At 32.4% G+C, this 14,444-nt stretch overlaps 2 protein-coding genes across 4 annotated transcripts in view; one reads left to right on the forward strand and one right to left on the reverse strand.

Annotated features, from left to right (window-relative positions):
- LOC127734618 (centromere protein H-like) overlaps positions 1-14,444 on the forward strand; it is a 116,598-nt gene that overhangs the window by 85,502 nt on the left and 16,652 nt on the right. The window lies entirely within an intron of this gene.
- The window catches only part of LOC127734606 (uncharacterized), a 78,890-nt gene that overhangs the window by 61,318 nt on the left and 3,128 nt on the right, over positions 1-14,444 (reverse strand). Inside the window, exons 2-5 of one of the 2 annotated variants that reach the window (XM_052244568.1) lie at positions 11,025-11,662; positions 10,259-10,516; positions 8,834-8,900; positions 7,068-8,017 (exon numbers count right to left, since the gene is read on the reverse strand). The exons of the other annotated variant lie outside the window; for it this stretch is intronic. Coding sequence (XP_052100528.1) covers positions 7,242-8,017; positions 8,834-8,900; positions 10,259-10,516; positions 11,025-11,657 — 1,734 coding nt within the window. The 5' untranslated portion in view covers positions 11,658-11,662 and the 3' untranslated portion in view covers positions 7,068-7,241. Of the gene's footprint in view, positions 1-7,067; positions 8,018-8,833; positions 8,901-10,258; positions 10,517-11,024; positions 11,663-14,444 lie in introns of those variants that run through there. 2 annotated transcript variants of the gene reach the window in all.

Genomic DNA, 14,444 nt, shown 5'->3' on the forward strand with positions numbered 1-14,444 from the left:
TTGTTATATTTATATTTCTTAAATAATATGAACAAATCAGTCCAAATAAGGATAAATCAGCATGTGCAATACTGATGACATCGCCCTGTTGATTGACCTTCAACGTTGATATCAAAACTAACATTTGGGATAGTCATCAGAGATTTGCAATATTAAACAGATTCATTCATTTCTGAATTTACAGTAAACAAACCTCAGTCTTTGTTCCTGAGTCGTTTTAATTCTGCCAAATTGACGTATCAGTTAGCATGACTCAATCTAATATTAATCTGATGACAGATGTTCAGTAGTTGTCGTTTGTTGATGTGGTTCATAATTGTTTCTCGTTTCTCGTTTTTGTCTCGCCTTGACGGAGTCAAAGAACGAGACATAGGTATGCTGTTTCCGGCATCGTTGGCAGTGGTGGCGGCATCAACAATGTATTAGTTGGTGATTAGGTCTAGTTAATGGTGAACCACTAGTGGTAGGTCAATGATATTTGGTATGCAGTTGTATTAGCATTGGCACATCTCATTACCATGGAGATTATTTGGCCCCGCCCCCTCAGTCAAGGTCTATTGACTTTGAAACTTTGCTTAGTTTACATGTATTAGTTTGTGATTAGGTCAGTTTATGGGGAACCACTAGTGGTAGGTCAATGATATTTGGTATGCAGTTGTATTAGCATTGGCACATCTCATTACTATGGAGATTATTTGGCCCCACCTCTTCAGTCAAGGTCTATTGACTTTGAAGCTTTGCTTACTTAGGTCAGTTTATGGGGAACCACTAGTGGTAGGTCAATGATATTTGGTTTGCAGTTGTATAAGCATTGGCATATCTCATTTCCATGGAGATTATTTGGACCCACCCCCTCATTCATGGTCTATTGACTTTGAAACTTTTGCTTAGTTTTCATGTATTAGTTTGTGATTAGGTCAGTTTAAGGGGAACTCTTAGTGGTAGGTCAATGATAATTGGTATGCAGTTGTATAAGCATTAGCACATCTCATTTCCATGGAGAATATTTGGTCCTTTTCCCTCAGTCATGGTCTATTGACTTTGAAACTTTTGCTTAGTTTACATGTTTTAGTTTGTGATTAGGTCAGTTTAAGATGAACCACTAATTAATGTTAAGTCAATAATATTCGGTATGCAAATGTATTGGCATTTGCAAGTTTCATTTCCATGGAGAGTATATAACCCCATCCCTCAATTATGGTTCATTGACTTTGAAACTTTTACATAGTTTACAAGTTAATGTTTGTGTTTAGGTTTGTTTAAAGGGAACGACTTATGAAAAGTCAATGGTATTTGGTTTGCAGTTGTATTAACATTGGCACATCTCATTCCATGGAGATTGCTTAGCCCTGTACCTTCAGTCATGGTTCATTTACTTTGAATATTTGCATAACTTACATGTTAAAGTATTGCTATTTTAATTTCAACATTTGCATTATCAAAATAACAAATAGGCGAGACATATCTCTGTGTTAACAGTTTATTTATATAGATTAGACCGTTGGTTTTCCTGTTTGAATGGTTTTACACTAGTAATTTGTGGGGCCCTTTATAGCTTGCTGTTCAGTGTGAGCCAAGGCTCCGTGTTGAAGACCGTACTTTGACCTATAATGGTTTACTTTTATAAATTTTGACTTGAATGGAGAGTTGTCTCATTGGCACTCATACCACATCTTCTTATATCTAACACAAAGGATGATAACAGTGTCCCTGCGCCAATAACCAAATGCAAATGCTTGATTTGACGGAATGTATTTATCGAAGAATTCTTAATGTCTTAAGTAGTGGTCAAGGTGAAATACCACAAAATCACTATGTCACCTCCAGTTTCATGTTAAAAAGGATGAAAAAAAATATTCATTTGAAATATGACAGTTGCTGAAAATTAACCATGCATTTATTTTGTTGCAGAAATAGAAAAAAAATCTGAGTCATCAACATATACATAGATATAAGAAGATGTGGTATGAGTGCCAATGAGACAACTCTCCATCCAAGTCAAAATTTATAAAAGTAAACCATTATAGGTCAAAGTACGGTCTTCCACATGGAGCCTTGGCTCACACCGAACAGCAAGCTATATATATATATCTTGGGTGTTTCAAAATACCATTCTTTTTTTTATTTTGTGTTCCAATAATAATATATATTATTTTAAAAACTTGAGGTGACCTGGTTACTAAAGCTTGTAAATGGGGAAAAATGGTGAAAAGTTGCTTGGTTTACTTCCGGTGATGATTATTATCTTTTATGCAATGAAATGTTGTTTGAAATTTTTTCTATAGAACTGGACAGGATAAAACTTTATTAATGCCAAGTATATCTTTATTTGGAAAAAGATAAATACTACAGGTTGCACTTTGTAAATACAGCTGTTTCTCAAACCACGCCTTTTTTGGGGAGATATATATTATTCATAGATATGTTAATTTGTTAATGTACTGGTTCCCATTTATGATCTCTGTGTTTCATCTCATAGAGACATCACTTGGGAATGAAACCATAGAAAAACATGGTTGCCCCTAAATTTTAATTCTTAGGAGGTCCAAATATGAAGGTAAGGGTAGTATAGAATTGTAGTATAAGTTTAAACTCTTAGAAGTTCAGGGCATATAAATGTTGAAAATATGCCGCACAGCCCTATATTTTGACCTTTGAATAAAATAGTAGTGGATATAAACTTTCCGTTCTGGGATATTATTTTTCACGAAACTTCATAGTAAAAGTGTCACAGTTTTAGCCGCAAAGGGAGTTCCTATGGGAAATTGCATTGTCTATATTTACAGAATTGCAACCTATATAGGGTTAAAAAATAGAACATACAGAATTTCACAAAATCTGGTTTATCGCAGAGATTATAAAGAATTAAACTCAAATATGAAGTTTTATAAATATTTCATGAAGATTGAGAAAATCCTGAGCCTTAACTATGATGACTCAGCATAAATTCACAGTTTACAGTATGCATGGTTTACTTAAAGCCCTGAATTCAAAATAAATTCATAATATCTGCCTATTTGTGATTTAAATTGTTTAGAAGTGCTTATATTTACTCTTCGCAGTCATTGCAACTCATTGATCCTTCCTAAATAATTTTGTTGTGTTATTTTTGTCCTGTCAAAAACCCAAAAGTAAGCCGTAACACCTAAATGTGTTTTTTTGTGACCGCGGCATTAAAAAGTACAAGCTAGAATTACAAAAAGACCTCAATAAAACTTACAATAGTGTGTTCTATCCTAAATATATACTAAATATTCCACCTTGCTCAGTCAGGGGTACTACTTAAACAAGTGATTTCAGAATCACTTCTTTGAGTGATTTTGGCTGTGAAATATTAAAAATTTTCACACAGACTTTTTAAAATCACTGAAACAAGTAATTTTAGAAGTTAAAATGTAATCACTTTAATAAGTGTTTATAACATTTTCTTGATATTTTTCCCACAAGCTTGATTTTTTTATTGGTAAAAAGACAACAATTCCATTGAAAAAACAACTATGTACATGCAGAAATTGTCTTTTGCTTGATAAGCCTGACACTTTTACAGTTTTTTAAAAATATGCAAAAACTGGAATAGTGTGTAGATCAGGTCATAACCTTGAAGTAGATCATTCTAACTCTAAAGAAAACCAATCAGGTTACCTAATATTGTTGATATTTGTCTGATAGTAAGAGTAGTTAATGAATTTTTGATTACAGAAAAATTCCCAAGGGTACTTTTAAAAGCTTTAGCGCACTAACTTACTGCCCAAGCGCACTGGTGAAATTAATATACAAAGAAAAAGGGATAATTGATTTATGTAGGAAAATTATAGAAAAGATTGTGAAAATATGGAAAATCAATGAAATTAGCATTTGAAGATCAAAGAAAACACTAAAATCACTTAAATAGGTGATAACTGAATTTATCAAATCACTGAAATAAGTGATGATGAAATCACTTGTTTAAGTAGCACCCCTGACTGTTGCTAGAAACAGGGAAAATATTTAGGAAATGTGAGGCCCCAGTGGGGAAAAAAACAGATAAAAAAATGCCTACCCTGGGTCATAAAACAGATAATTTAACTTGTAAATGCTATGATTTTATTATTTTCAAGGTCTTTTGTAAACAGAACAATAACTGTGCTGGAAAGTTATGCAAAAATAAGATGTAAGCAGTCATTTCTATCAAACTTTTAGTGAATTTATGCACCAGACTGATATCTTCTTAAATACAATTTTGCAAATATGGCTTTGTTAAGACACTTCTATTTCATACATTAACTAACTTATGTTAGTTATACGGTTAGAGATGATACTGTTGTGACAAGAATTCTTAACTGACCATTTGAGACAGAAATTGTGAACTTTCATTGACAAATAGGCATACAGTAAGATGTGGACTGGAGACACAGGCAGGATTGGATACTTTGTATAATCTTGAATGTTGGAATGATTAACTACTTATCAAAACATTTATAGTATTCTAAAATGCTTTCAATTTGTTATCAGAATAGTTTCAAACATGTTTTAGACATTTCATGTCAGAAAACATGCACATAGGGTAAGCTGGCAATGATTAAAGTCTTGTTTTCAAATTCTTTAAAAAACTGAAACAGGGGTAGGGGTATAAAATGTACTGTAAAAGGAAACTTAGAGTATATGCAGTGATTTCCTTAAGGCTATAATTCTGATAAATAAGTATTGTTGTGAGAAAAAGTGTTTTTTATATCTTTATTTGGAAAAAGATAAATACTACAGGTTGCGCTTTGTAAATACAGCTGTTTCTCAAACCACGCCTCTTTTGGGGAGATATATAATATTCATAGATATGTTAATTTGTTAATGTACTGGTTCCCATTTATGATCTCTGTGTTTCATCTCATAGAGACATCACTTGGGAATGTAACCAGTATAGAAAAACATGGTAGCGCCTAAATTTTAATTCTTAGGAGGTCCAAATATGAAGGTAAGGGTAGTATAGAATTGTAGTATATGTTTAATCTCTTAGAAGTTCAGGGCATATAAATGTTGAACATATGCCGCACAGCCCTATATTTTGACTTTTGAATAAAATAGTAGTGCATATAAACTTTCCGTTCTGGGATATTATTTTTCACGAAACTTCATAGTAAAAGTGTCACAGTTTTAGCCGCAAAGGGAGTTCCTATGGGAAATTGCATTGTCTATATTTACAGAATTGCAACCTATAGATTTTTTTGAAAAATGACAATTTAACAAAGACTAATAGGGGAAAAACAAAGTGGTAAATACATGTACATCTCAATAACATGTTAAATAAACAGTTAATGACCTTTTAAAACATAGGTTGTAATACAACTAAAATCTAATCATGCAAACCTTATCTTAATTATCGTTCTTAATTTAATAAAAAATAAAGTTTTTCACACAATAATGACTTGATCAAAACTTCATGATACTTCATCAGAAGCTTTTTCATTATCAAAAGTACAAAAAAAAGTATCAAGAGTAACATTTTGAAAAATATCTTTTTCATTTTCAAAATTTTTGTGATAAAATGAACTTTGTTGATTTTTTGCAGTCAACATGTACATGATGTAGATAGAATCTTCGGTTAAGTTTTAAAAAAAAAAAATATTTGAAGAAAATTTCTTTTTATACGCCTGTTTACAGGACGTATTATGGTATACCGTTGACCGTCTGTCCGTCCGTCGTCAACATGTCAGACATTAATTCAAAAATGCTTTAACCAATATGCATAAAACTTGGGTGAATTGTTTATATCTATTGACGTGAGCTCCCTTTCTTTTTTTATAAATTTCAGATTTACCATTTCCAAGTTTTGGGGTTTTATTCATTAAAAAAGGGGGGATTTTCCAGTTTTCGGACAATAACTCAAAAATAATTTCACCAATTTGCATGAAACTTTTGTGAATTGTTCATATTTATTGACATGAGCTCCCTTTCGTTGTTTATAAATTTCGGATTTACCGTTTCTGAGTTTTGGGGTTTTAATTCATTAAAAAAGGGGGAATTTTCCAGTTTTCGGACAATAACTCAAAAAAAAATGTCACCAATTTGCATGAAACTTTTGTGAAAAGTTCATATCTATTGACGTGAGCTCCCTTTCTTTTTTGCTTAAATATGTTTAACTCCTTTACTGATTTTCAAAGATTTGCATCATTTATGAACTAGCTATATTATCATGATTATACTGAATTTACTATTGAAAACTATGTTTTGTAAAGATCGAAAATTTAAAACAGTCATATCACATGTATCAGGACTGTTTTCACCATCATTGGTTTTTGTCCATAGTTTCATACAATATACCATTGGAGGCTCTGTTTTTGTTTGATGTTTTTCTTTGTATGGATCTGATGAGTTAAGCCTTTTCCAACTGATTTTCATAGTTTGTTCTTCTTATGTTGTGCTACACCACTGTCCCTGGTTAGGGGGAGGGTTAAGGGCTCACAAACATGTTTAACACCGCCACATTTTTTATGTGCCTGTCCCAAGCCAGGAGACATCTGTCATATTTGGGTTTTTTTGTATAATGTTTTGTTATAAATTAGGCTGTTTCTCAGTTGAATTGCTTCATACTTTTCATGACAGAGCCGACTATACTGTATGGGTTTTTCTCATTGGTGAAGGCTGTATGGTTGCCTATTATTGCTTACTTCCACTTTATTTCAACTTTGGTGGATAGTTGTCTCATTTGCAATCATACTGCATCTCCTTTTTTTTATTTTCATTAATATTAAGACAATCACATCTTCTGTATCTTTTATTTGTTTTCACTGTATTTTGTAATCTGATAATAAACATATCTTTGAGTCTTTAATATATTTTAATGTCAGAGTCTGTGATAGTATCTGTTAAACTAATTTAGCCTGACAATTAAACTTGTAACCTACATGACCTATATAGATATTTGCATATTGTTGAGAGGCTAATTTTTATCTGTGATGATTTCTTGTTGGTTTTTTTTGCACTTGGGTAACTGTCTCATTAAAATATTTCATATAATCATACACTTAATAAAATCATAAAAGTTTACAATAACATGTACTCATCTGTATTAGTTTTGTAAAAATAAAACTTCATTTAATACTTAGATTTATTCTGTAAAGAATCCACATTTAATGTATTAATAATCACATAAACGCCTGAAATGAAAGACAACTCTTACTGGATCATGTTCAAGATCTTCCCACATGTACAATGTGTTTTTGAAATAAATTGAATTTGAGTGCATATACATGTACATATTGTATTTCTTAGTATTGTTGAAATACTGTAATTGAGTTCAAAGCTGAAATGACCAGTTTCCTTTGTACTGGATTATAACTTATTTTTTTAGATGGGTATTCCAGTGATGTTAGTCCTTTTGTAGTAACTTGTGTATACTTCTTTCCATCAGATGACACATGTTGTACTGATCCATCCTCGCATAACACATACACACTGCCATCTTGTAGTATGGTCACATCACAGGGCTTTGATGGTAACTTTCGTTTGGAAATCTTGTTATTAGAGTGACTGTAATGGTGCAGGTAATAATTACCATCTGTGTAAAATATACCATCACCAGAACCACACAGTCTGATAGGATAACCACCAGTATCAATGGTCTTCTCCACCTTCTCTGTCTGAGGATCTATGATCAACAATCTTCCTTTACAGCCTACTACTAACTTGCTGTTTATAGTTGTGATGCCAAAGCATGATGTAGATAATTGTATTGATTTCACTCTCTGTTTATTGTTTATGTCACATATGTCTATACTGTAACAGAGAGGCAGTGTAACAGCTACTGTAGAGTTGTTAACTACAGTAATATCCCATGGCTGACCCTGTAGTGGTATTGTACTAACATGTGAACCATCTGTATTATAAATCTCTATTGATAAATTATCCCAATGCATATAGGCCACTTGTCCAACATCTGTTATCACAGCTTTGTTCTTATTGAATGAACTTGTAGATTCTAAAGTGAATTGATGATGTTGGTAGAAGATATCTTGTCCTAGTTTGTAGGATTTTCTTTCTTGGCCTTTAAAAAAAATGAATGAAAATGTGTTCAGTGTACAATATTAAAATCATACAGTAACTAAATCAGGTATTTTTATACAAGTCAAAACCTTTTCTATCACAGGGTACATGTCATCATTAAAGGGGATAAATAAGAAGGAACCTATATCACTGTAATCTTTATTTTTGTAAATAATGATTTGATGGGGGTGGTAGAAGACTGTTATTAACAATCATCAAGAATCAACAATAATCATTATAGTAATTTATTTGTAATTATAGGTTTGGTGTGTCTTTTAAGTAACTGGCAATATAATAATTTTATTGTATTGTATATAATTGACAAACATTTGTAGAATTTTCTTTCTTGTCCTATATACATGGAATGAATTAATTTGTTTGAACTCTTGACAATAGATTTTTAATCAATACATTTATGGCTTTTTTTAGTTTTAAGTGAATTTAATTGTTCATTTTTAAAAAGGTTATTAAAGAATGTAATGGATGTATTGAAGAGCTATGATGTACGTGCAATGTTACTACATGTAATATAAAACAAAGATAAAACTGACCACTGATTTATTATACCAGTTGTCAAGTTAGAATGTAAATGTATGAAGTATGAATAGTCTCTATTTAAAAATAAAAATAAAATGACTTAATACATTTGTAATATTGATATTTTAATCACTGATTTATAAATCATACTAGTTACTTTTTACACACTGAGCCCTTAAAAAAGGTAGCCATTTTACATTTTGGAATCTCTTTTTATTAAACATATTGGTATTTGATAACCATTATAACATCTAGAAATAACATGTGTGACAACACTTACTTTGAATATCAGGATTTTGTCTTTGACATGTACAAGTTAATCCTTTTTCAGCATAGTAGACAAGTTTCTGAAATAAAAGGACAAACAAATTTGGTTGAAAAGCTGCTATTATTATTCATTAAAAATTGTTATGTCTTTTAATCACCATCAACTTAGAAAATAATTGTGAATTGACTTGACATAATAGGGGGTAATGTGAGAATTCCCCCATTTCGTCCTGAATTGTTATATCCTTATTATGCCTATAATGACAAGTCAATACACTGTAATTATTATTATACTGCGATTTTAAACAATTTCAATGAAGACAGAAACATGTCTGGTAACTGCTTGAGTCCATCTGTCAATCCTTCCGAAAGAAAACAGGAAAGGGAATGATTTTAAATCTGGTCTCCAGCTTTATAATGTTGAGTCGTTGTGAGTAAGCAATTTTGACATTGCTGTCCATCTAAGTCCTGTTTGCCTATAGTTTGAAATTTTACAGCATTCATTGTACAAGGAAAATATTTGTCAAAGGTTTCTTGGCTGCTATTCAAGGGAATGAGTAAGTATTTGGTCTACAGCTTGATAATGTTTAGTTCAATTGAGTAAGCAATTTTTAAATCTGCATGTAGCCACTGTCTGTTTGCCGATAGTTTGAGAAATTTTACAACACTCATTGTACAAGGAAAATTTTTGTAAAAGTTCTCTTGGCAATAGTGAAAGGGAATAATTAAGTTATGCTCCAGTATAAATATTACATGTACCTCAATCAATTGCATGCAGGAAAGCAGGTCCAGACCCAGTATTTGTCTTATTTTTATGGGAGAAATGTCTCTTTATAATGGAATTTATATTAAAAATTGCATTGTAAGCACCCTTACACCTACATTTCATGTCATTTTTATGGTGTTTAAATTAAGCGTTGATACCAGCAAAGTGTTGAATGAGTTCTGACAATTTTGTTACAAGATCTATGTACGTTGGAAATAGAAAATATATATGCAAAATAACATTATAGCAGTCTTACATGTATGTCTACATTTTTTGTAAGATCATTAAAGTAAAAAATATTTTTTTTAGTCATTGCATTTGATAATGGACTTTCTGTTTTGAATTTTCCTTGGAGTTCTGACAGTCTTTTTGTTATTTTACTATAGCTACTGTGGATTCATTATTATTCGTTGGATACCAATTTTCGTCTATTTCCTGGGTACAGGTGAACCACGAATTCAAATGTTCAACGAATTACAAATTTTCTATAGGCTTTGTATGCAGAGATTGGCAAAACCACGAAATCTAATATCCAAGAAAATGCAAGTTTTCCTCAATCCACGAAAATTAATACCCACAAAAATAAATGAATCCACAGTAGAAAAGCAGGCCAGACATTTCAGCATGTCCACTTTTGTTATCATGGTTATACTTTACATATATTAATCTTACCTGTATTGCATCATTCATCAAAGGTATTCCCTGTATAGCTGAATTTATTGTCTGGATAGATGAGTTCATTTCCTGAAGGGTCGTGTTTCCTTCTTGAACTGATCTTTCTAGGCCTTGTAGGACAGTGTTTCCTCCTTGTACTGAACTTTCTAGGCCATGAAGATTCCACCCTATTCCTTGTAAAGATGTATTTATCCCATGTACACTTGTGCTTATCCCTTGTACAGAAGTATTCATCTCTTGAAGCGAATCACCAATCTGAAAGTTTTTAAAGGAAATATTGACAGTGAAACTGTAGAGCCGCTGAAAACCTTTGGGTATTCATTCATATCAAATAATTTTGTGGTGGTACAGCATGTTTTTGTTTTCTCAGGACAGACTTAAATAATTTGAAATCAATTTATTTAAAGAAACACAATGCTGCCCCACATCCCCATAACTAAAGATGAATGTGTTTAATCCTTACGTTTAAGGCAAACATTATTCTGCGAGCAGCAGAAGTTAGATGCACATTGAATTCCTTAAGCTTTCCATCATGTCCATTGTGTGTTATGTTTATAGGAAAGCTCTCACTCTCAGTACATTATCATGATTATAGGACCAACAATCCTGGTTAATATCTTGAGCTTCTATTAGCATGATAAGTGAAGTTGTAGATAAATGCCAATAAAGGGACCAAATATCCATTTACTGGACCATCAGAAGCAGTGTCAGTTTTTACAATTAATATTTTATTGAAATTCAACTAATGCATAATTTAAACTACCTCTTCAAATCTCTTGTTGACATCTAAAAGGTGTATGTAGTATTGTTTACAAAGTTGTTCATCAAGAGGTCTGTTCTTCATATCTTCAAGGTCACTCTTTCTGGTGGGGTCAAGCTGAAGGACATGATATGTAAGATCTGGCCACAGTGAATTGTACTTTGGCTCAGTTATGCCACAATTTGTGTTATGGCTAAGATAATCATTCTTGTATTGCCTGAGAGACCTGACTGCCTGCTCTTCAGCTGGTCTCAAGGTGAAGCAGTTGACAAGGATAAGTCCCATCAAGGTGATATCAAGTTCATCAAGTTTGACAGGTTTAGCTGTATATTTACAGTGACAGTGGTGATTACCTGGTCCAGGATTTTCTGTATACAACAGTTTCCATTGGTAGTTGTACAGTGGAAGTTGTTGTCTGGCAATACAGTTTGGGCTATCAACACAGCAATACCATGTATATCTGTGATTTAAATGGAATAAGGTGTGAACTACTGGTTGGTTGTTTAGGAAATCGTGCAGACAACTAAATCCAGCTTTAGTATAGTTGTTCTCTAGTTGACGTCTTAACACAGGAGTAACAACTTCTAGGAACACAGACCCAATGACAAAGAATCGTCTACGGTCTTCTCTGTCCATGATTTCTAAAAAAATAATATATGGATGATAATAAACTTTGTAAATGCTAAAACAGATCCTCAGTGATCAAAGTAAAATTTTATGTTGATATATAAATGTAGGCTGTTTTATCCATACAAGCAAATGTTTTTTATGTTGATCAGGATAGGCAAAATAGTCATTGATTTTCAAATAATCATGCATCTTAAAAAATCTTTTGACTTAATCAAAAGATATCATGATATGTTATTGATTTTATTGATCATTTTTTGATACCCATATTTAAGTATTTTAATAGACCAATTTCACATAAGCGACTTATCAACGCTGATCTCAAAATCCTATGCGCGTTTGGGTTTAAATCCCACGATAATTAACGATATCATACGTGACAGGGGGCGACATCAAATTGACTCTGATATTTAGCAACACAATAATAAATCAACCGATAATACACATCTCTCTCTCTTCATGGTGTATGCTGGAGAATATTTAATTTTAAGATATTAATAATCGTTTATTTTATATATTCAGAATAAATAGTTTGAACGTTTATACAGAGAATAACATAAAATTAAAATAAAAAGATGTGGTATGATTTCAAACGAGACAACTATCCACCAGAGCCAAATGACAGATGAAAGCAACCATATGTCACCATACAGCTCTCGACAATGAGAAAATCCTTACCAAATAGTGAGCTCTAAAAGGTCCCGACACAAAACAATTTAAACGAGAAAATAAGTGGCTGTAAAGAGTTCATAACAGTTGTGTTTATGAGTGAAATGGTTATAAAAAAGTATTAATCTTGTAATTGCTTTCTTTTGCTTACTGCGCTATATACATTGCTGTATGTCAGTTTGATTTTTCGTGAAAAGAGAAAAATATTTTGATAAAAAGAAAACAACCTCAACATCAGAAATACATTTAATTTCAGTTCTGTTCCAGTATCAAATAGCATTTTTTCTTAAATATTTTTTTACATCTTCTTGTGACATGCATGTAAATGGTTACATATAGGTTTAGTGTCATAGATTCGAACTTTTGATTTTCTTTTAAACAAAAACAGGGTTACTGTTATGGTGACTTTTGCGTGAAATTTATCTTCAATTTTCAAACATCAGACTATAAAACAATGCATTCAATACCATTTTAATTTCTAAGCTATGTACATGATGGACTTTGTCTATGCAGATGTTCAGTGCCAGCGGCCAAAGTAATTTTCTACATATTTTCAACTTTATCATTTTTCATGCCATTAAAAGTTATTGAATATCCTGTATTTACCACACTTTGCCATTAAATTAGACCAAATTGCTGAATGACCCCCCTCCTAAATTATTAAAATATTCCCAGTGGCATTAACCGTACTGGCCATGATATCTCAGTGTAAATTAGGTACCAGGGTTAACACTTTAAACATGTTTTAGGGATGACCATTTGATTTTCAGGGGAGGGGTATTTTAGAAAATTAATATTCTAGTTGGAGTTAAAAATGAATAATTATGACCAAGGCAGGATGAAAAAGAATAATCCGCAACACAAAATGCAGGAAATAATTGTGTACAAAAGTTGAATAAATTAATCAAATGGTCGCCCTTTTTCAGTAACTTTATGTATAGAAAAGGATACGTTTTTATCAATTGTCACCTAGTGAGATTGTACAAGGTAAAACGAGGATTCCACATGGCTTATTGTTATCAAAGGTACCAGGATTATAATTTAATACGCCATACGCGCGTTTTGTCTACATAAGACTCATCAGTGACGCTCAGATCAAAATAGTTATAAAGCCAAACAAGTACAAAGTTGAAGAGCATTGAGGACCCAAAATTCCAAAAAGTTGTGCCAAATACGGCTAAGGTAATCTATTCCTGGGATAAGAAAATCCTTAGTTTTTCGAAAAATTCAAAGTTTTGTAACAGGAAATTTATAAAAATGACCATATAATTGATATTCATGTCAACACCGAAGTGCTGACTACTGGGCTGGTGATACCCTCGGGGACGAAACGTCCACCAGCAGTGGCATCGACCCAGTGGTGTAAATAGTTATCAAAGGTACCAGGATTATAATTTAATACGCCATACACGCGTTTCGTCTACATAAGACTCATCAGTGACGCTCAGATCAAAATAGTTATAAAGCCAAACAAGTACAAAGTTGAAGAGCATTGAGGACCCAAAATTCCAAAGTGTTAATTAACTTCTTAATTTATGACCTAATATTATGTATATGAAGTGAGCCCCGCTTATTTATCTAATTTATTCTTCTCGTTAAGCGAACGACCACAGCGTGAATTTGTGACAATAAAAGGTACAATTAAAGCAAGGCGGCATATCAGATCGTATATTACTGCAACCAACAACACAGCAGTAGTCCGTTTTAAAATCTTTTAATGTGTCATTGTTAATGAAGTTGTCTTGTCAATATAATTTTTTATATTTTGATTCAAATGATGCTCATGTTGCTTGACATGAAAACACAAACACTTAATCAGATGATTGTTTTTTCAAGTCTGCATGGTCACATCAACCGTTAGCCCCCAGTTGATAAACTCTCGGGAATTATCGCGTGATTTCATAGTTTGGCTAATTAGATAAGACATGCGCAGTTAAACTTGAAACTGGTGTATTGAGTCACGAATATATGTTGGCAAAATCATGTTGACTCAACACAGAAATACTATTATCGATTTTTATACGACCGCAAAAAAATTTTTGTGGTCGTATATTGGTATGACGTTGGCGTCGTCGTCGTCCGAAGACCCATTAGTTTTCGCACTCTAACTTTAGTTTTAGTGAATGG

This window comes from Mytilus californianus, unplaced genomic scaffold (assembly GCF_021869535.1).
Source record: "Mytilus californianus isolate M0D057914Y unplaced genomic scaffold, xbMytCali1.0.p SCAF_3, whole genome shotgun sequence".
In the NCBI taxonomy this organism is placed as follows: Eukaryota; Metazoa; Mollusca; class Bivalvia; order Mytilida; family Mytilidae; genus Mytilus; species Mytilus californianus.